Source organism: Gopherus flavomarginatus, chromosome 1 (assembly GCF_025201925.1).
Source record: "Gopherus flavomarginatus isolate rGopFla2 chromosome 1, rGopFla2.mat.asm, whole genome shotgun sequence".
Classification (NCBI taxonomy): Eukaryota; Metazoa; Chordata; order Testudines; family Testudinidae; genus Gopherus; species Gopherus flavomarginatus.
In genome coordinates, this window is record NC_066617.1 from 255,124,900 (window position 1) to 255,148,673 (window position 23,774).

A 23,774-nucleotide genomic window follows, 5' to 3' on the forward strand; every position below is an offset into this window, starting at 1 on the left:
TTTCTCTGAACTTGGACAGTGATATATAAATAAAAGTTAGTTTCACTTCCAGATTCTTTATCATGTAATGAAGGCTTGAGTTTTAAACAAGGAAGATGAAGTCTGAACATACTACTTTTGGTTTTAGGTTTTATAAATGCTCTTTACAAAATTTAAATTTTGGGCAAATAAAAGTTGACATCATCTCTTTAGGATCACCTGAAATAGTATTACTAGCACCACAGTGCCCTTTAACAAGCTGTGGATTTACTTACTTTAAAAAATACTGACAGGTTCGATTCTGACAACTGAAAGCCTCCAGGAATGGAAATGAACTGTGTGTTGTGTTATTCCCCCCTACGTCCTATAATTTAGGCTTATTTATTCAGTAACTCATGCTGAGTAGTACTTTAACAAGAATCCCATTGATTCCAATGGAGAAAGGTGTTACACAATGTGAATAAAGGCAGCATAATTAGGGGCTAGGTACTTCCAACAAGCTTCAGAGAATTTTTATTTCTCAGGAATTTTACAGTATCTTTTGCATGTTGGGTATTCACAGATTTGTAAATCTTACTTAAAAAAAAAGTTAAAAACAGCATTTCCAAATCCCCAAAAACCTATTGCGGTTGTACCCAAAATGAAAAAAAAGACACATGTAAGACATTAATTAAGAGCCTGTTCCAATGCCTACTGAAGTCAATGAAAAGACTTCAAGTGAATTTAATAGGCTTCAAATCATCTCCAAAGTAACAGTGGGTATACAGTTCACTTGAGATATAAGAAATCTGGTAAATCAAACACACTGTTAATTGCCTCACCTAAAAATGAATAGTCAGTCAGTCATAGACCAGTGTCTATATTACTAAACTTTCATTTTTCGGAATTATGAACTGGAAACCTAGTACAAATCTTTTCGGTTTTTCTGTTGTGCTCATCAGCATAGTATTTCAACGAAGAAATATAACTGGTTAATCTGCATAAGAGTTAAGAACAAAGCAATGCACATATGTGGAAATTTTAAAATAGTAAATGCTTGTTAAAAGTTAAATACACTTAACTTTTTGGAGGGGTGACAGAGAAAGGAGTTAGTACAGCAGTCCTAAACTTGGTAACAAAGACTCAATTCCCAGCAGGACTGGGATAGTAAGGAAGAGACTGCGGCAAACAGGACTGGATCTTTGGAATTATAATCTTCTGATGGAGGTTTAGGGAAAACAGAGGGAAGCCATTGATTAGTGGTGGAAGCTGTTTGGGTATACTCTAATGAGGAATAGTATAGACATGAAACCAAATGCTGAGGATTACATTAGTGGGAGAATAATAAAGTAAAATATTTTAGTTAGAAAGAAAATTAATTTAAAAAAAAGCAGAAATAAAGAGGATATTAATCACCTAATAAACTAACCTCCTCTATCTTTCTTTCAACTTTCTGATCCCCGTTGTCTTGGATAGACCTATTGGGGAAAAAAGAGTCATAAACTAAGCGCCATTTTCAATATGTTCTTAATTTTTTTTTAATTTCCTTTAAAAAGTTTACTACTTCAGAATGTGTTCTCTAGAGATACACAAACACAGAGCAAATGACCGCCATGGCCTGATCCAGTGCTTACTGAAGTCAACTGGAGTCTTTCCATTAACTCTAATGGCCTTTAAATCAGGTCCAGTTAGCAGTCTTGATCAACATAGTAGATTCAACATTATATTAAAAAGTCAATGCAATATAAAAAAATGATCTATTCACTCATCACGCGGTAAGTCACCTCCCCCAAAAGTATTTTTGTAGTGCAATTCTACCAGGAAACGTGACTAAAATGGCTTGTGAGAGTCCACATTTATTGTCTCGACTCCGAATCAAGTGTACAAATAAAATATACTTCTTCCAACTGCTGAATTTCCAAACTCAATCTAGGATCAGAGAGTTAAGATAGGTTCTTCATTTTCCACCTGTAATAAAGATTCTATGGACCAAATAAGGCCTTCAGCTGAACCTGTGAAATTCCAGTGCAGTTAGTGGGGTGATACACATGTTTAACTGACTGGAACATGGTAAACAGTTCTGTGGAACAAAGAATGGTAGAATCCAGCTCACTCTTTCAGCTGGGTTGACTCTGAAGCGGCTATTGGGAGTAAACACTTATTTTTGTCAATGGAGCAATCAGATCTGACTCTAAATACAGACAAAAACCACATCAGTTGAGTAGGAAGGTGTCATTTTTACTCAGCCATTTTCCAAAGCATACACTCTGTGTGTCTTAAATATTTCCTATACAAAGACAAAGAACAAGAATTCCTGTTAGAAAGCACTGGAATTTTTCACTAGATGAGAGCCATGTTCTACAATTATAAATATTTTTAGTTAAATTATCTTTGTTAAAAACAAAACAATTAAGTTAAGTTTTGTAAACACAAAACTGAAACAGATTTCCAGCGCTCCATAACAGAAAATTTAATTCCGTCAGTCACTGTTTGCATCAGACAGAGGCCCCTCTCCTCAAAATAGCAGTCCACATAGAAGGCAGGCCAATCGACATATTAATGGGACTTAAACATGGACTCATATTTCTAACTTTGGCTTTGTACTTTTTAAATTAATAGAAGAGTTTAAGGCAGCTTTGAATTTTTTTAAAAGTAAAATCAGCACACTGAAGATTGTTTTAAGTAACCACTTTACGGACAAAAACATACTTAAACAAAGGTTGCTTAGTAAAGGTGGAGCCAAGCCAATGTATTTGGGGATACTTTAGGGTAGCCTCTTAAGACAAGGAGGTTGCAGAATAAAGCTGGTCTCTTATACAGATTTCATTGTAATCTAATTTAGTATTTAAATGTATAAAACATCTCAAATGATTAGTGATGTTCTTCCTCTGAGCAAGCCACTTAGTATACTCATTCTTCTGGCTTAGGGCCTGCCTACTCTGAAATGGCTGCAGATGCACCAGTGTAGTGCTTCAGTGAAGCCAACAGAAGGGTATCCCCTGTCAGTGTAGCTACTCCACCTCCCCGAGAGGTGGTAGCTATGTTGATGGGAGGACTTCTCCCATCAACATAAAGCTGTGTATACCAGGAGTTAGGTCAGTATAACTGTGTCGCTCAGGTGTGTGGATTTTCCATATCTTGAGCAACATAGTTATACCAACATAATTTGCTAGTGTAGTCCAAGCCTACATGATTTCACTTAAGTTTGCATTAGTTCTTGTTTCAACTTAATTTTTGTTTCAGACAGCTTATGAAACTATTCAACATGATTTACAGCGACAAGTTTTTGCATACTAGAGGTTTCATGGGCGGCCAATGCAAAATGAAGTTTTCAAGTAGAACAGAGCTCCTTTACTCGGGACCTGCAGTCATTACACCTAGAGAAACAGAAGGCTGTTTGTTAAGTAGACAAACACACACACATCACAGTGTTAGAAATCAGAACAAGAATCCTCCTCACACCATTCTGAGGAAAAAAAGAAAAAAAAAAAAGCTTACTAATCAGTCAGTCCAGCATGCCTCACTCAGGCAAAACTCCCATTGACTTCAGTACTTTTGCCTCAGGAAGGAGTGCAGTATTGAGTAGAACCATTCAGGTTCTAGAGACTCTTTTCACAAAAGACAGCCACTTACTGTACCACCGGCAGCTAAAACTGACTATAGGTTAACACTGCCGCATTAGAATATGATTCAGGAGTAACACTGAGTAATTCACAGTAATTACTGTATTAGACATTTTCCTGAAAATAGACAACGCACACAAGTTTGAATGGGCATCTGTGGAACAGAGAATCTTTTCCTTTGTGGTAAGCGATTAAGGAAAAACTTAATAGAAAACACAGCATATTAAGAGGTTCTTAAAGTAATCTAAAAAGTCAAATCTGTTGTAGTGTGTTCACATGCTGTAGGTTTGAGCACAGGCCAATTGCAGCTTTACGTTAAGTGAGTTTTCCCCTCCTTAACATACCAATTTAGTTATAGAGGGCTGGTCTGAGCACTCCAATTCTATGGACGGAAGCTACGCGGATGGTCTCTCTCCTAAAGGTTCATCTCCCTTCCCTTACAACTTTATGGGGATATTCTCACATAAGATCATTTCTCAATCAAAATTAGTTTCCTTGGGTTGCCTCACCACACAGTGAACTCTCCCTGATTCAAGGTAGCAGGTGTTAAGGGAGTAGCGGCAGGAATCTTCCATACATCTGAGCATATGCCTTCACCGCAGAATTAGCCCGAATGGACTGTCACCACCATAAAGCCCTACCTGTGTCACACCCGGGTGGCCAGGTCCACAATGGTGCTGTACTAGCATGTGTGCTAGGATGGGTTTCTGGTGGGCTGTTCTATTATACCTAATATTCACAGGCTGCATTCACGCCCCTACCCCTAGCATGGAGATGCTATCTGTGGCAGTGACATGAGAATAATACTTCATGTAAATAAATTCCAAGAGAAGCTATTCATTATTAATGCAAATGGCTTTGAAGGCATAAGCTAACACTATTTGAGAGCAAGAACTTTTAATGGGAAGGTCATTAAGGAATTCAGCTGGCAAACCACAGTGTGACTTGTACCGCACTCTGATAGCGCCTCCGTTCAAATGCTGTGGAAAACGCAGCAGAAATGAAACAGGCACATGCAGGGTTAAAATGCTGAGCCAATGTAGCTGACTAACAGTTCAGTAAAAGCAAGGAGGCAGACAAGGAAGTTCAGGTCAGGTGAAATTGGAGGAAAGCACTGGAGAACTAACAGCAATTGAGCTTGCTTTGCCTGCAGTCTCATTGCAAAATAGGTGGGTTGCCAGCCTGGGTTGAAAAAAACCTAAGCTAAAGCCTATACCCTCAGACGTGTCTGCTAGCCTAGTCTGAAAGCACCCTCAAGCCTTGGATAGAGATTTTTGCCTTGTGTGAACAGAAGGTGTGTTACAGCCAATAGTTCATCTAACTCTGCAGTTAAGGCATCTCCAAAGGGTTAAGGAGGTACAAATCCTTTGCTGGTTATCCTGGAATGTCCTTCCACTCCAGTGGAATGAGGAGGAGGAGGAAACAGCATTTCTTGTCCCCTGCCAGTGAGGACATCCACAGCCCTATGGTACTTCTCTGATGTTGAAGGTGTTTTTAATACAGGAATGGATTCTACATCTACCATTGTTAAGAGCTGACATTTCAACAACTTTGTGAGCTGCTTTTTCTGATTTCTTCCTATTGTTGTGTGATGGGATGGTAGTGGAAATAACCTTGTTTCAGAAAAAGATACTGGTACAAAATAATGTATTACCTCATGTTGATAAAGTTGCCCCATACAGCTAAAAAAGAGAGAGAGAGAGAGAGAGAGAGAGAGAGAGAGAATATTATAGTGCCATTTAACAACAAACCATTACTTATTTCTCAATTTTTATGTCATCCTAATAAGAAATTTAGAACTAACAAAATTAGACTTTATTAAATCTATATTAAAAACTTATTTATTCTAAAAACAGGTCACACGCCAAGTGATCAGAACCCTTTGTATGAGTCAAACAAAACTGATGAAGTTAGATGAGGCTCTTCTGCGCTATTAAAGGGAAAAAATTTGAATCACACGTGTCAAACAAACAACGAGCATGCAGTACATCAGACTGTGAGACTCTCCAAATAGATAGATCTGTGGTTATATGAAAAGATGATCAGCTAATATACTTCCGTTCTATATACCAATCCCACAATCGTTATAGACTAGAGTAAACCACATCAGCAGTCACTGAATGATGATTTGTCAAAGTGGATATGATATAATGCTTTATTCATTAAAGAAACTGGACAATGTGCAGTGAGCAAGAAAGGGGTCCTATGGACCCCAGCCTGAAGGGTTGGGTGGTGTGCAGTGAATGAGGCAGTTGACCATTGCTGAACATCAAAGACAAAGATTGAACAGTAAGCTGCCTTATTTACAGCAGTATCCAACCAGGGCACTGGATGAGGAAAGGATCCTGCATTAAAAACAGCATATGGTCACTTGAAGACTGTATCATGCGGAGAAGACCGATTCATCACAAGTGGTATTTCTTAATTCCGAATGCTTTCCTTGTCAACCGTAACCCTCTTTTTATTTATATACATACATATATGCACAGGTATATAAATATGGGAGAGAGAGAGAGTTTTTAAAGTAATCTCTTTTTGGATATAAGCCACAATACAATGCAGAACAGTAAACAAACAGATGTCAGCTTTTCCATTTCTCTAGTGAGATACAGAGATATGGAATATCAGTCTGATGAAATTATTCACTACTGAAATTGTTTTTCTGAACCTGTTCAGTGCTTGAGTGTCAGGTCCCTTATATTTTCTTAATACTTTTGACTAGGAAAGGGAGTGAGAGGAACTGAGAAAAGAGAAATCCCCCAATTATTAAGAGGGCTGAACTAGGCACTAGGCAATTGTAGGTATTGTGGGAAAGCTGAACATGAAGGGCGAGTTGCCTAATAAGCAAGACACAGAATCTAATAAAGTCTAAGTCTCTCCAGAAGTCCTTGCACAAGAAGCCTCAGGGTAAGTACACAAATTCCTTCATTCTTAGGGGGGAGAAAACTCTTGTTTAGTTATGGTATTAGAATATGCCATGGAGTACAAAAAGTTTCTGCAGTGATCTCAATTGCCTGTAGGCTGCTTCAGACCTGGAGTGGTGGTTAATGAACTAGTCTGCCAAATAAAAGACACTGAAGTATAACAAAATGTAGCTTCAGGCTTGTACGTAATTCCTTAGGACTCTTATTTGTTTGTTTACAGCACCCAAGTGTGTGAGGGGTGCTTTACAGAGATATATAGAAGATAAAGCTTACAACATTTACAAAGCTTTAAGTGCAGTGTTTCCCACATGTGCCCACCAGGGGCTTTTCTTGCGGCCACAGCCTCCTGGGCAGTGATGTGAGGAGCAGCAAAGTAGTGGTCCCTCCCTCAGGCCACCAGCAGGGGTTGGACCATGCCCCCCTCTGGAGAGACAAATGCTGGAGGAGCAGCCAGTGAGTTCCCCACCTTCCTGGGGATGTAGAGTCGGGCTCCAGTCCTGGGGTGGCAGGCAGCAGGCTCTGGCCACAGGCCTACAAGCCCCGGCGGTGGGGCTCACCTCCACATCGCCCCTGGCCCCCGCTGCCTCTGCCGGCCCGTTATGCATCCCCTCCAGCCCCCACATTCCCCCTATTGACCTCCCCATCCAAGGCTTAATTCGTCCCCAGGGTCACTTTTCACAGCAGCAGACTTACTAGCTAGCAAGTCTTTAAAAAAGCAACCAAAAAAAAAAGGCAAAAGAAACAACAACAAAAAAGACAAGAACCTGCTGAGCCCCTTATTTGTGTTTCTATTCTGTTTAGGTCCAGTAAACAATAGACAACTGTATATGATTTTTTACTGAGTCAGCAAAAAGATGCAATAAATTACAATGATTTGCAAATATGTATGTGCATATTTATTAGTGCATATTTATACGTATGTGCATATTTATTTGTTTTTCCTAAAGTTAATTAAGTATTTTAGGAAAAATTGTCAGTGCAGCCACCAGCACTCTGAGGCCACCAAAAATTTTGTTGTGAGAACCCCTGATTTAAGGCCTTCCGCAAGACAAAGCCTTACATCTGTCCCTGAAGGGCAGTTAACCTCTTCTCTGAATTGGCTTGTTCTGGTTTCAACTGAGCAGAACAAGAGTTGTAAATGACTTCTTGATCGCTGCCAGGAAAGGTCCACAACTAAGCCCAGAATAGATGCCCCATCTGAATTTACCAGACTTGAGCTTCCAGTAGTGAGCTTCCCCCCACACTTCAAGATGAACAATTAAATATACAAACACTTTTCACAATGTCAAGTAGTGTACTAATGCCAGTGGAATGGTACATTATGGTAAACTAAGGCTATTGGTCTCCTTACTCTCTGAAAGTCTGAACTCTGGGCTATTACTTTTTTAAACTGATTATCTGTTAATTCAATATGCTTGAAACTAATTCACAGTTTGGCATCTTATTCATGCCATTATTCTAACCAATTGATTTTTTTTGGGGGGGTGGGAGAGGGGGGCAGGAAATCAGATCTCCAGACTACACAATAAGCAAGATGAAATCACTCTGCACATTCCTTCCCAATCCCACATGCTTTTCATAAGGAAAAAAACTAGGCGCTCCTTTGGTATGGAGTCTGCATAACACCAAATAAAGGGCTGAATCCGACATCGACACAAATGCCTGAATCCTATTTATCTTTATAAGTTGTGAGGACGGTTCACTTTCCTAAAGGCAAGTTTATTTGTTACTAGAAATGAAAAAGAAACAGTACATTCACATTCTCAGTAAGGACTTTGTTGTGTCTATGCACTTTTTCAGGTGCTGTACACAACATGCAGTAAAAGATACAGTTTTCATTTTGAGAATCAAACACTATCTCAGGTCAAAAAAAAAATCTCTTTATTTGAGCTTAATGGTAAATATTACATATTACATCAAAATCACTTCTCCCCCTCCAGGCTGTCAAGTGTCATGACGGCTCTCAGGAGAGACATACTAGAGCTGGTCAAAAAGCAATATATTTGTGTAAAAGTTGTTGTGGTGGTTTTGGTTTGGGTTTTTTTGGCTGCTGCTGCTTGCCAAAATTTCAGTCTTGAAAAATTTCAGACAGTTCTACCTGTCTCTCACATTCACGAATTGGATTCCCTCACCCAGCAATGAGGCAGACAGACAACAGGAATTCCCTAGCAGTCCCTCTTTCCAGATGCTTTATTGCTGGGTTTGTTTTTTTTTTTTTTTGGGGGGGGGGGGGGAGAAGTGGTGAGAGGGTGATGCTGAAGTGCACTAATCAAAGGCAGCCAGGTTGTCTCTTCACATTCAATGTTACCCCTGCTGAACCCCAGGAGGACACAATACAGGGGATAGTGGGAGTCAGCTGTGCAGAGAACACTGCAGAGGTGTGGGGGAGGGCGTGGCAGGACAGAAGGTACGGGCTACAGCAGGGGTTCTCAAACTGGGGGTTGGGACCCCTCAGGGGGTCACAAGGTTATTACATGGGGGGTCGCAAGCTGTCAACCTCCACCTCAAACTCCGCTTTGCTTCCAGCATTTATAGTGGTGTTAAATATATAAAAAAGTGTTTTTAATTTTTAAGGGGGGTGGCGCACCCAGAGACTTGCTATGTTAAAGAGGTCACCAGTAATAAAGTTTGACAGCCACTGGGCTACAGGGAGATGACAGGGGCTGAAAGGCAGGTAATAGAAGGGTCAGAGACAGACTGAAGTGAGAGGCCGCCTTAGGCTCTCCCAGCTTCTCTCAAACTTCTCTCCAGTTTCCTTCCAATAACCCAATGCTCTAACCAGGTTTCTGGTCATGCCTGCTCCTCAGTCCTTCTTCCTTATGGTCAACCTGGCCCCTCTCAGCTGATCCTACGTCTTCCAACATTCCCATCAGTATATGAGATCAGGTTCATCTCCTACACAACTGTTCCGCTATTCAGTGATTTGTTCTCACCATCAAGAAGTGTCTCACACTGAGCTGTACAGAACTTGGCAGCCAAAAACATGAATTGCTCCCCTTTCAGCTGCAGAACAGTATGAAAGGAAACATGCAAGAGAGAAAGGCACTGGCAGCTGAGAAAGGAACTGGAGCTAGTAAAATTTCTTATATTATATATGACCCAAGATCAGCAGCCGGTAGGAGGCTGAGTACAGCAACATGCGTAAGAGGATCTGCATTTATCCCCCCATCCCCATTGGGGGAATAAGAAAAGCAGCTTCTCCTTCCCTGCAATCATGGGGAGAAGGAGGGGAGAAGGGTTTTTAAACTAATTAGACACCTACTAGCCAGAGGCTGATACTAAGACAGGCACACAGACAAAGCAAGCCCTTGTAAGTAAACTAGGAAGAGCACTCCGGGTTTCTGACTGATGGAAGACTGACACCCCACCACACACACAGGACCTCTACCCAATTACAGACCTGAGTAAAGCACATAAGCAGCTATTCTGTGACAATTAATTAGAGAAGAGATCACAAATAGGAAGCTATTGATATAAACAAATATGTAAATTAATAAGAAAGTCTAAAATTGAGAACTGTGTCTGGATTCGTCAGTACAGACAACGTACTGACAGAGTTAGTGGGATTTTGTTCCGTAACCATTCTGATGGGATGTAAAGGGCAGTGACATACAGAAATATAACTCTGAAAGAACTGGACCATTATGGTTCCAAGATTACCTCATCCCATTGGCTTCAAGTCCAATTTGCTCATTTCACAGGTAAGGAGTAAAGACCAAACCAGTAACATTCAGTGAATCTGCAGAGATGTAGCTAAGGTCATAAACTGGCCCGCAGTATCTCCGTGACCTATGATGGTGTATCTACCACTGCAGTAGGTCGTTGTGATTCCCAGCACAGTCAGACAAACATGCACTAGCTCAGCTCAAGCTAGGACACTAAAAATAGCAGTGATGACACTGCAGCACAGGCAGTGGCTTGAGCTAGTCACCTGAGCTATAGGCACCGGCTTCCTGAGGGCCCACGGGGTGCTTAACCCATTGCTTTGCCCCAGGCCCCGCCTCCACCTTGCAGTGCTGCAAGGTCCCCACGGCCACTACTAGCATTCTAGCTTGAGCTGAGCTAGCCTAAGTCTGCTTACCCACGCTGCGAATCACACCTCCCAGATGCAGTGCAGACGTACCCTGAGAAGGAAAGAAAACAATTGGATTTTTCAGGCCCTAAATTGAGTTCACAACAGTCAGAAAGAAGAATGTCTCTGGCGTCTCACTGAAAGCTTGTATTTACCTAAGTGGGTTTTCCACAATGAAAATAAAAAAATGTTAAAGTTCAAAAGAAAACTTAAAGGTTCTAGAGTGTTTTGAGAGAGAGAGTGTTTTAAATGGACTGCACAAAGGAGTAAGGAGCTGAAATCCTGTTCTGACTCCCTCTGATCCAGGACGAACCTCTCTGGCTCTATTTCCCCTTCAGGAAAAAAACGGAGGGGTGCTGTATTAACTGTAAAGTGCTTTGAAGACTGTCATTCAAGAGCTAATCAATACTACAGACATTACATGTTTAAAGCTATGGCTTCCAGAAAAGCAAACATTCCATGAACCTACCTAATCTATTCTGAGGGAATGAGGGGTGAGAATGAAGGTCCTTGCAACTGGGAGGAGGGCAGTTTCTAAAATAAGACATCACAGTTCTACACAGTCAAGCGGCTTAAAATTCTACATCCAAATATTAGCACTCTTGTTTCTCATGAGTCCCAGTTCACAACTCCACTTTTCCCTCCTGCCCCACATGTGTATAAAAACCCAAACAAAACTAATGTCATGGCCACACAACAAGTACAGTCACCTAGCTGTAATATCTGATGAGTTACCAAAGGCTCTCTTCTCTGGATAAACACTGATTCAGATAAGCCCCCATCAACAGGAGAGGTCCAAGAGATATAGTCCAACAAAGGATGGTTTTCTTTCTAATGAGTAGCTGATATCTCTGGGAATTTTATAAGTTGTTCAATTTGCCTGGAAGAGCCATTTCTGTAATTATGTTAACGGATGCATATTAACAGGGATCTTGCCACTTGGTTCTTATGTTAAAGGAACATTATAGGCTGTGTGGAGACTTTATTCAGTGGAGGGGCATGTGGGTTAAATATGAGATCTATAGCAGGAGTGGGCAAACTTTTTGGCCCGTGGGCCACATCGGGGTTATGCAACTGTATGGAGGGCCAGGTAGGGAAGGCTGTGCCTCCCCAAACAGCCTGGCTCCTGCCCCCTATCCGCCCTCTGATTGCCCCCCTCAGAACTGCCAACCCATCCAACTCCCTTTGCTCCTTTTCCCCTGACTGCCCCCTCCCGGGACCCCCGCCCCCTATCCAACCCCCCTGCTCCCTGTCCCCTATCCACATCCCCACCCCCTGGCAGCCCCCCAGGACACCCATCCCCATCCCACCTCCCTCTGCTCATTCCCTGGCCATCCCCTCCCAGGATCCCCGCCCCTAACTGTCCCCCAGCATCCCACCCCCTTATTCAACACCCCCGGCTCCCTGTCCCGACTGCCCTCCCAACCCTTATCCACATCCCCACCCCCTGACAGGCACCCCTAGACTCCCACTCCCCTACAAGTGGCAGGAGCTCGCAGTCGCGACACCTGGATAGAGCCAGCTGCGCTCCCCACACTGCCCAGCAGGAGCGGCGGGCCAGAGTGCAGCCTGCACAGCAGCATGGCTACAGGGGAGGGGGGGGATAGCAGAGGAGGGGCCGGGGACTAGGCTCAGGGGCCAGGCAGGATGGTCCTGCGGGCCACGTCTGATCTATAGGCTCAAAAGTAAAAAATGTAGCGCTCAAACTGGAATATGAAAAATATGCCATACTTTAAAAAATTATCCACCATTAAATTGATATCTGCTTACATTTGCCAAAGTCACTGCTCTGAGTAGATGCTGTTTACAGCAGGAAGACATCAGCTTTTTAAATACTTGGAATCAAGACCAAAGATTTATGTGCATATGATTTGATTCTTTTGTACTTGGCAGGAGTGTCTGCAGGTCATTAATACACAGTGCATTTACTGTTTGTCTATTTATAGATTTTTCTAAGGCATTCCTCACCATAGTATCTGAGCACCTCGTATACATTAACTAATTAATCCTCACTGCCCTGGTGAAGGAAGGAAATAATGTTACCTTCATTTTAGAGATGGGGAACAAAGGTAAGAGTGACTTGCTGAATGTCACACAGGAAGTCTGTGCCAGTGCCAGTACCCACAAGTTTATTCTTCTTCTCTACGTCACTCTCCCCCCGAAATATTTTTTAAAAGCAAGTCTTAGTCCACTGTGAGGACCTCTCGAGTCCTTATGAAAAAACAAAAGAACCATCACCAAAAAACAAAAAAAAAACAAACAAAAATGAGAGACACGAATTAAAAGCACCACATTTATAATTTCAAATCTTCAACCAGTACATTAATTTAAGAATTATTAAAATTCAGAACCAGGTATTTTATTTAGGAATCTCCTCAATTAACACACTTTGCAAGGACAATTGAAATCTGATTGTCCTTTGTTATGTAATTCCACGTATGAAAAGGGATCACCGTGATAACATTAGATGCAAAAGATTTCCTTTCTAAATGATTACATTCTGTACATCTGCACCAATTCTGAGTTATGAAAAATCATTCACATAATCTCTAGTCTAAGTGAAATTTAACCGTACATTGGTAATTTCGCCCATCGTGTTGCCCCTTCCCTTCATCAATTTTTAGTCATTTTCTTATGTTTCTATAGAGGTGTTTCCCAAACTTGGGATGCTACTTGTTTAGGGAAAGCCCCTGGCGGGCCTGGCCGGTTTGTTTACCTGCCGCATCCGCAGGTCCAGCCGATGGCGGCTCCCACTGGCCACAGTTCGCTGCTCCAGGCCAATGGGGGCTGCGAGAAGCGGTGTGGGTCGAGGGACGAACAGCGGGAGGAGCACTGCAGTGTGTACGTCAACCTAACTATGGAGGTGTAAGCTGCCTTATGTCAACAAAACTGTGTAGTGTAGACGTGGCCTTAGTCTGATGTCTTAGCTACTTGACATGGAGTGCTGCATCTTCCTCTTCACCCCCACAGAATATGGAGTAACCTTTGTGATCCCAGGGCTCCCCTACGCGCCCCCCGCACACCTCCCACCCGCTGGCAGACCCCACGGTTCAGCACCTTCTCCCTGCTCCCCCCGCCTCCTGCCCACAGCAATCAGCTGTCTCGCGGCGTTCAGGAGGCTGCGGGGGAGGAGCTATAACTCAGTCATTTAGAACTAGATTTTATTAATAACCTCCAGATAGTCAAACACTTTTCTTATGGATCTGATTCTCCACTGCCTTGCACCTTGTGTAGTCATTTACTTATTTTCCAAGTGAGTGTGAAACGCCACTATTCTCATTTAGCAGTGTTTCACACTGACTTTGCACAAGTGAAAATTAGTGCCCAAGTGGAATTAGTGGAAAGTAGTGGAGAATCAGGCCCTTTGTCTAAGTGTTTGAGTATCTGGAGTCTAACGATTAATACAAGCTAGTTGTCCATCTGTCAACTAACTGACCCAGTACGGGTTGGACAAAGCAAAAATTACAGTGGTCTGTGTGACATTACACTAGGCTACCTTTCGTGTCACATCTGCTTGTGGGCTGAGGGTCTGATGGAGATGCTTCTCATTTGTGGGTGCAGGCAGATAAGCGTCCTTTCTTGCACTGCTCCCAGTTTGTCAGACTACTGGTCTCTCAACTCCTAGCTGCGCAGTCCAAGGTAACGTATTACATTTTCAGCACTGTAGTAACTTCTGTTAGAAACAGGGACAGATGGGCTTGAGGTATGGGCTTCTGGCCAAGGTTTTTTTTCCCTAAGAACATGTTTACCTGGAAAGACGAACTGTATCTCTCCCACCTCAGTCACTATTGTGTTCTGTGCAGGAGGTGTGTCCCCCATCAGAGTTATGAAGGGCATAATGGTCTTCTCATGCTTCACACCCTCATCTCAAGTGTTCACCCTTTGAGTTGCATTTTCTGTCTCTTTTCACGAAAGCCAAGTTGTTACCCAGAAAGTTAGAGCTCTAACCCCTTCAAAATTTCAACTCAGCTGACTGATCATTCTGCCAGAGACGTTTCATAGAATACCAGGGTTGGAAGGGTCCTCAAGAGGTCATCTAATCCAACTCCCTGCTCAAAGCAGGACCAATCCCCAGATTTTTGCCCCAGATCCCTAAATGGCCCCTCAAGGATTGAACTCACAACGCTGGGTTTAGCAGGCCAATGCTCAAACCACTGAGCTCCCCCTCCACCTTTGTTTACCAATCTCTTTGTTAGTCTGTCAAGGTCCTCTGAGCAGTGGGGGTAATACCCACCTAGCATCAAGAGTCCCTACAGAGGGAGGTGCTCCATACCCTGACAGTATTGCCATGGAAACAAAACTGACGTTTTGGGGCAAGATTAAATTGACAGTGTCACTTGAAGAAAACAGAAAATAAGTTTTAAAAGTGAAGACTACAGTGCTGCCTAGGAAAGAAGTAGCTGCATAATACTTAACTTTGTTGTGTGGACATAGCCCAAGTCATCTCAAGTTATGTTGATGTACAGCCACTGCTATGATTAAATCACTGTTGCATGTCCATACTCTGCTCCTTGCGTTGGTGGAACGCATCTACAGTGGTAGCTCTTGCATTGACAGAGGGCAGTGCACTGTGGGTAGCTATCCCACTGTGCAACTGACCCCAGGGTGTTCTGGGAAGGGTTTGCAATGCCTTATGGGGGCAGGTTTAGCATCATATGATGCCAGTTTCTCAATCCCATCATTCCATGGGCATCCTACTGGGATTCCAGCCACTTTTCAACAGCACTAGTAGCCTGCGAGCCAACCATCTGCATCAGACAGCATGGATCATGCACTGCTCTTCAGTACTGTGCTGTGCATCATGAACACAAGGCTATAAGAGGAGCTCAATGAAGGCACTATTCACCACTACCCTGCCCCCAGACACCTCCTTGTAGAAGTGACAGGTCTGCATCACTGCACCAAAGGTGACTGTTTGCCTCCTCAGCCTTGTGCTATGCCTGCCGCAGCTCTCTGAGTTTTATACAACACTGCTGAGTGTCCCTATCATACCCATGTCCTGAGCAAGTTCCTGAAGATGGAGCAGAGCTATTCCTGCAAAGCCTCCTTTCCCCACAGACCCAGGAGATCCAGCACCTCCCATGTACTTCAAGCGGGAGTGCGTTTGCTGTGTGGAGCTGGCATACTCAGCTGGGAGCTCTCCACACCCAGCAACCAGGAAGAGCAGGGCAGTGGAGTTCAAAACAGTGACCGGAGCAGTCAGAGTGGGCATTGTGGGATACCTCCTGGACGTCACTCAGGTCAACATAAGCAACACAGTGTTTACACTGAGGCCTTGTCTACACTACAGAGGAAATTCGAACTAAGCTACTCAATTTGAGTTACATGAATAGCATAACTCAAATCAACGTAGTTTAGATCTACTTACCGTGGGGTCCACCCTACACGATGTCAACGGGAGAGCAATCTGCAGTCGATTTAATGGGTCTACACTAGACCCGCTAAATCAACTGCCGATGCATCAATCACCACTTGTCTAAATGTAGACAAGCCCTGACACTGTTTGGCTCTGTTGCCCTTAGCTCTATGCCTCTCATTAAGGTGGTTTGACTATGTCGGCGTAGCTGAGGAGTTAAAGCAGCGGGAGGAGCACTGCAATGTGTATGTCAACCTAACTATGGAGGTGTAAACTGCCTTATGTCAACAAAACTGTGCAATGTAGATGTGGCCTTAGTCTGGTGTCTTAGCTGCTTGACATGGAGTGCTGCATCTTCCTCTTTACCCCCAGAGAATATAGAGTAGCCTTTGTGATCCCAGATCACAGGCAGCCTACAGAGGTGTGCTGGACTAATAGGTGCAAGAGGCTTTATTTTGAGTGGATTAGACCCTTTAGCTCTATTCTGTTTGTTTTCTGCAGCTTTAACCCACACCACAGGAGTGTTGTGAGGATTAATATCTATTCAGCACCTCGTAAATGTAAACGCTAAGCACTGGTTTTATCCCATGTTAAGGCCAAGAACTTACACTCTCCCTGTTTCATTTTAAAAACTGTTAACTCTTGAACAACAAACTTAAAATTTTAAGTAGCCTTAACGAATACCTTAATTGTAAAACTATTTTATCTCAATGTAGACACCAACAAGAAAACGTGCTGGCCCTAATTGCCTTACATATATTTCTTCTCTGACCTAGGAAAAAAAAATCTAAATACTAGGTTTGAACATGTAAGAAAGAAGTGGGGGGGGGGGGGGAGAGACACTCTATATAGCTAGCTCTTGTTGGTGGAAACTACACAAAACACACAACACAATAAGGACATGTCTACACTAGCACTTATGTCAGCAAAACTTTTGTTGCTTAGGGGTGTGAAAAAACACACACCCCTGACCAACATAAGTTTTGCCAGCATAAGCACTTCTGTGCACAGCTCTATGTCAGCAGGAGACACTCTCCCACTGACATAGCTACCGCTGTTCATTGAGCTGGTTTTATGATATAGCGTGGCTACGCGAGTACTCTTACAGCTATGCAGCTGTAAGCTTGTAAGTGTAGACGTGGCCTAAATTTCTGCTTGCAGTATCATCTTAAGAAATACATCTGCAGTTTTAATATAGGGGATGGAGACTACATTATGGGCCAAGAACCTCAGCTGGTATACATCAACATAGGTCCACTGAGCAGCAGTGAGTACGAGGATTTACATCAACAGAAGGCCCTTTACATTATTTTTACCAGAAACTCATGTAAAGACAAACTAACTAAAATATAAGACTTGTATTGAATAATCTGTTTTCCGAGCTATTGAAACATACTGTTTAATATATGCATTTTGAATGTAACTGGAACACTTAATTCATATTTAACAATATTTCCACAACACTTTCATATCATGCTTTTAATCCAAAGATCTCAAGGGGCTTTACAAAGGAAACGTCATCAAAGTGCTTATTGTACCAAGTATCGCCGCTAATAATCATTTGCATTGAACAATATTTCAGACAAAGGATGACAATACAAATTTTCAGGTCCACATTTCAGGCATCCTAATTTTGATTTTCAGTCCTTCACACTTTTCAGGTTGAAAAACATTGAAGGAACATAGCCACCATAAATATCACTCCTTTTTTAAACTTTTTTTGTTCAAACCTACAGTTGTTTCCGGGCAACCCCTAAAATTACTATTAAGGGAACAGAAGGGGAAAAAACCTTTGTCTGCTTTTTTTTCCAGTTAGTTTACTTTGTTCATTTGAAATGTGTATGGTCAAGGTCAGTGTTTACCTAGATATAGTCAGTCACTCCTCGTTTCTGTGATTCTTTCTCCTGTGCCGCTGTGTGAAGCGCATCACTTATAAAATATTAGAAAACTGTGATTGTTAAACCACGAAAATTGAAAGGCTGACTTACAGGGAGGTGAAGTATCGGACAGGGGAACTGCCAGCCGTGGACAAAGCAGGCAGCCAAACGACGTTATAGTGGAACATTGCACAATTTTAAACGAGCATGTTCTGTAATAGAGCACGGCCGTAACATCGAAACAACGTTAAGCGAGAGGACTTTAAGTGGGGAGTTGCTGCACATTCAGATGCTCACGCATGTCAGAGCTTGCATGCATGCCTATTTGTTTATTGTGTGCCTCTTCTAGATCTAGACTAATACATAGTCTTATTTCAACAGGCAGCTTTGCATATACACAGACTACTGTATTACGGTAATACACATTTCGTTCTTTTAGGAAAATACAATACATTGCATAAGTTTTTATATATATATTTGAATGACAAGAGAGTAGAATGAAAATTGGAAAAAAACACTAATAATACTTTTTGTAAAACCTGGGGGAGGTTTGGTAAAAAAATCATTTAAAACTGAAAACACAAGGGTTTAGTTATAGGTTATATTACTTGCTATGTTGGAATATACATTAGAGTCTCACTAACACAAATTTGGTGATCACAGCAACTCACCCAATTTTGCAATTTAACGATTAAGTAAACAAACGCTACTAGGAAAAAATCAAAATACCCTCCAAAAATGTACTTTGCACATTATCTTGCTTTTTGTAGCAGTAAACGTACTGTGATATATTTTGCAAAAGTAATGAAGTCATAGAAATACTAGACCTCACTATGGAATATTACTAACATTTTTGAGGCAAAATGGAGGGAGACCACTAATATGCATTCTTAGAATTATAAGGTTTGTGAATGATCAAAAAAATTTTGAAGTACAGTGTACTGGAAGCATAATTCTTGCATCTTAAAGAAAATACAGAACATTTGATCACTTTATCATATCAAGACATCTCTAGGTGATTTAAGAAAATATTGAGATTAAAGCAAATTATGCAGATTTATAGAGCCCTGCGTGGATACAAATTTATATCTGAGGATGCAGATATAAGTCAGTATCTGCGAACGGCAGGGCTCTCCCAGGAACCGCAGTGCCAGATTGCTGCTCCCAGGAGCCAGCACCCGACACCAGCAGCTCCTCCAGTGTGGCTGTACTACCCACAGCCCCACTCACTGGGGTGAGCACCAGGCTCACCAGCAGCAGCTTTCCCCCAGCCTTTCCCCAGTCACCCCCTGCTGACGAAGCCCTTCCCTGTTGCCAGAGTCTTTCCCCACTGCAGTCTTTTCTGGGAAGGAAAAGGCTCCAGCAGTGGGATAGCTACTAAAAAGATCAGCGTAGAGGGAGACACAGCATGGGCCAGTAGAGAACATGAAGGGTATGTACTCCAGGCTACATAGCCACACTCTTCAGGCATGGCTATGGCTCTATGGCTTAACCTGTACCTCATCATCTACACTGCTACATATGCCCACACTGTGGAGAGGGGGATTAAGTGTGTATGTACAATACATGCTGCCAAAACAGTCTTGCAGGGTAGAGCCATCCTAGAAGAATAATATTCTCTCAGTATTTTGGGGGGCTTCCACACACATGCCCACAAGCAATATTCCACCAAAATTTCACAACACGTATGTGAAGCACGAAGCATGAACTCTATATAAAAAATGTTTAAGTATTCCAAACATTGATGTTGTCTTAATATTGTACTGTATTCCAAATACGGTTCATCTTGTAAGAGCAGTCAACTCAACACATGGGAATAGGAAAAAAAATGTGAAGGACATCCACAGCCTTCAAACACTTAATCACTGGAAATAGTACTTAAAAAAATTGTGCCAGAACATGCGCCCTCTCAACTAGTTCAGTTTTCTCAACTGCCACACTACTTCAGCCTGGCATTGTCTGACCACTCCAGTGCACTGTATTGATTCAGTAACATTCCAACAAATATACTTTAAAGAATCGGGGAACGGATAGACACCTTCTACAGTAAAGACAACAAACATTTAGTTTCTCAAGAAACTATCAGATCAGTGCAGTAGAGCACCTTGTCATAATATACTGAAAATGCAAGAATCATAACAACTACTTCAGAACCAGTCAGTCAAAAGATTTAGAAGTATAATAATCAGACATGACAGATTTATAAAAAGCCTCCTCTTACAACCACCTGCAGGATTACACAGCTACCTATTTCATTTCAGGCTACACTTAGTCACGTGTGAAACTAGTCTCTCTCTTCCCCCTCGTTCACGTGAGTCACAAAAATGAGCTGACAATCTCGGATCGTTTAGGTCCATGCAGCAAGTCTCACACTGTTTCCTCTTCTCCCTTTAATCCGTGCACTAGAAGGTAGACATGCACTGCTGGCTAAAAAAACAACCTAGCCAACATTTTACCCAGAGCCAGGAGTCCCTAGACAATATAATTATGTGGCCACATAAATTGCCACCCAATTCTGGTTTATTTTTCACACTGCCTATTTAACAGTGCTCTAGACATTACGTTTTCATTTTAATAAAGTCTCTAGTTCTTATGACTATGAAGAAAATCTTCAAATTATTAATGGATATAATGCAACGTACTGACGCCTGCCCAAGTCTGCAGGCAACCTGAAATAACTTAGTGAGTTGTGACTTGTCCTATGGCACCTAATGATAGTTATTGTTGGCAAGTGAATTATTTTAATGGTCCCATTTTAGTTGAAACCGTGTGCTTCACTGGTGTAGCTGCAGCTACTGAGATGCAGTGGGGCAGCTAGTTGCTACCAATAGTTGCTGGGGGTGGGGAACATGGAAGTCAAACATCTTTTCTCCCAAGACATATAATCACCTCTGCCGGAGAAGGAAAAAAGAAATGCATATATCTCATCTCATCTCAAAAAAAGGCCTAAAACTACCTCCTGCACACCCGTCTCTCCGGTGGGTATCAAAAGCTCCAATTGTCCCCAACCCAAATGCCAAAATCTCCAGCATCATCCCAGCCAACTTCTATAATTGACAACAAGTAGCTGCACAGGAAGATCTGCACCACACTGAAAATAAAAAATGTGAGCTAGCATAAAATAAATTGAATTTAAATACACACAAATTGCCCACAGAAAACTAACGAATAGACTGAACTGGGCAGCCAGGAGGAGATGACTTAAGAGGGGCCGTGTAATTCTGGAGCTTTACAACTTAATTCAGGTCCAATGAGCCACTTGGGTTCTTTTCAATAATTATCTTAATATTCTCCCATCTATTTTTATGCTTCCATCCAGGATCTTAGAAACCAACATGCTTGGTACTGCACAAAATACAATATTAGAGCACTATTTACTTGCACTCAAAAGGTATTAGGTACTATACAGAAATGAGAAGAGATATGGCCCCTGTCCTCCTGGACAACTTCTCAGCTATACCCCACACCAAAGGTTCTCAACCAGGGTCTGGGCTCCCCTGGGAGGCCACAATCAGGTATCATGGGATCTGCCAAACAAGGCCAGCATTAGACTTGCTGGGGCCCAGGGGGCAGAAAACTAAAGCCCCACCACATGGAGCTGCAGCCCGGGACACCCCGCAACTTGGAGCTGAAGCCGAAGCCTGAGCAACTTGCTTCGCAGGGCACTGAGCAACTGCATTGCTTGCTAGCCCTTAACACTGACCCTGGCTTTTATATACAGAAAAACAATTTTGGGGGCACAGACGGCCCATGGAGTTTGTACAGCATGTTGGGGAGGCCTCAGAAAGAAAAAGGTTGAGAACCCCTGCCCCACGCCACTTCTAGACCATGAACACATTCGGTCTTACGCTGTTTTTTGTGCATCACTGAGTAATACAACCAGCTCAACACAAAAATAACTGAAGAGAAAGAAGATAAAACATTCAACAGTTATGTTATAACAGCTAAGATCAGTAAGTGAATCCAGGTATCACGGACAAGGCAGTTTGAACACTATCATTAGGGTCAGGCCCATCAGAAGAAATGTTGTGCGCTGGTACATCATGTTTGCTTAGGCCCCGTTCCCTCCCTTTTCTTTATTTAGGCAGGAGGAATTAGACTTGGGAGCGGGGGGAAGAGCTTAGGACCCTGATACAACTGTCCCCCTTCTCGTCAGCCCTGAAGAGGTGCCCCCCCCCAATGCCTAGGCCACCTCTTGCTGGGTTTGATTCTGTGTAAGTTACAAGTACAGCTACTAAGCGGCTTAGCCATATGTTTGCTGTTCTGCATCATCAGCTGTGTGTTGGGAGAGGTTTTCCCCACCCCGGCAGGGCAACTTCTGAAAACAACACACTGGGGGGAGGGAGGGGCACTGAATTTTTCAAATACTGAGCAAGCCGGGAAAGGCGCCTGGCGCTCTCCTGCCAAGGGCACACCGGCTTGCGCCCTCTTCTGGGGCCGGGGCTGCCCTCGGCACCCCCTCCCCCGCCACTCTAAGGCGGCACATGGGCCGGGGAGGGCCCCTAGCCGCCCCCCAAAACTCCTCCAAGGGAGACTCGAGCGGCTGGGCGGGACCCAGCCGGGCTGCAGCGCCGGGCACAGCTGCGTGCACCGCAGCCTGCCGCTGCTGGGGAGGGCAGAGGGGCGATGCACGGCGGAGCCTCTCGGCGGGGGCCCGACCGGAGGGGCAGCAGCGGAGCGCGCCCCACTCACAGGCCACGTAGGCGGCGAGGGCGAGCGCCATGAGCAGCTTCATCCTCCGGCGGTCGATGGCGGTCAGCAGGCGCAGCAGCGGGCCCGAGCTCACCATCCCCGGCGGGGCGCGCGGCGCGAACTCCGCCCGCAGCAGCCGCCGCCGCCAGCCAGTTCCTGCCCCAGCCTCGGCCTGGGCGCATGCGCAGGCCGGCGTCGCTCTCGGTGTGAGAGGTGTGTTCTGCGGGGGGAGGAGGAGGCGCTGCTCGCGTCTCAGCGCGCGTGCGCGGGGCGGGCACAGCTGGGCCGCGTGATGGCTGGGCCCGCGCGCCGCCGGCACTGGGGAGCAGGAGTGCGGAGCGGGCACTAGCTGGTTGGGACCTGGGCTCTCACATTCCAGCGCCCCCGGAGGCCCTGGCGCAGCCCCGCCCTGCGGTGCCATGAGGCCTTGGGTCTGCCCCATGGAGCCAGCCTGTCTTGTCCCAGCGCCAGTGATTTTACTGCCGCAGGAGAGAACAGAATAAATACACCCAAATAATCCAGACCCTGCAGCGTCCGGCCGCAACAGCCCTGCAAATACGCTCGGGTCTGGCACCTGCTGCATCCCACCCGCCTGAAATGGAGAAGCACTTTTAGCTGCTATCCGACTCCAGCAAAACAAAACAAAGGTGCATTCTGCGACTACAGCGTTGCAACCTCTTCCATCCTCTTCATTTTGATGCGCAGACAGTGCCTGAATGCTATTGCCTAACTAAGGCCACATCTACACTACAGCATAAAATCAAAATTATTAAAACCGGTTTTATAAAAATGGTTTTATAAAATCGATTTTACGCGTCCACACTAGGGCACATTAATTCGGTGGTGTGCGTCCATGGTCCTAGGCTACCATCGATTTCCGGAGCAGTGTACTCTGGGTAGCTCAGTAAAAGAATGAGACCAATAATTTCGATTTCTGTCCACACTAAGCCTAAATCGATATAGTAATATCGATTTTATGGTTACTCCTCTCGTTGGGGAGGAGTACAGAAATCGATTTTAAGAGCCCTTAAAATCGATTTAAAGTGCCTTGTAGTGTGGACGGGTACAGCGTTAAATCGATTTAACGCTGTTTAAATCGATTTAACGCTGTAGTGTGGACCAGGCCTAAGACATCTCTTTTACCATTTGTAATGCACCTTACATATCCAGACTCCAAAACATGCTGGGCTGACAGCATGTATCTGCAGGGCTGCCCAGAGGATTCAGGGGGCCTGGGGCAAAGCAATTTTTGGGGCCCCTTCCATAAAAAAA

General features: G+C 43.7%; 1 protein-coding gene across 2 annotated transcripts in view; it reads right to left on the minus strand.

Moving 5' to 3' along the window:
• Positions 1 to 22,662, minus strand: part of UXS1 (UDP-glucuronate decarboxylase 1) — a 92,355-nt gene extending 69,693 nt beyond the window's left edge. The window contains exons 1-3 of one of the 2 annotated variants that reach the window (XM_050922425.1): positions 22,503 to 22,662; positions 5,236 to 5,263; positions 1,388 to 1,436 (exon numbers count right to left, since the gene is read on the minus strand). In XM_050922425.1, coding sequence (XP_050778382.1) covers positions 1,388 to 1,436; positions 5,236 to 5,263; positions 22,503 to 22,599 — 174 coding nt within the window. In that variant the 5' untranslated portion in view covers positions 22,600 to 22,662. The remainder of the gene's footprint in view (positions 1 to 1,387; positions 1,437 to 5,235; positions 5,264 to 22,502) is intronic. The other variant, XM_050922434.1, reaches the window with a different exon arrangement.
• Positions 22,663 to 23,774: the final 1,112 nt, after the last annotated feature.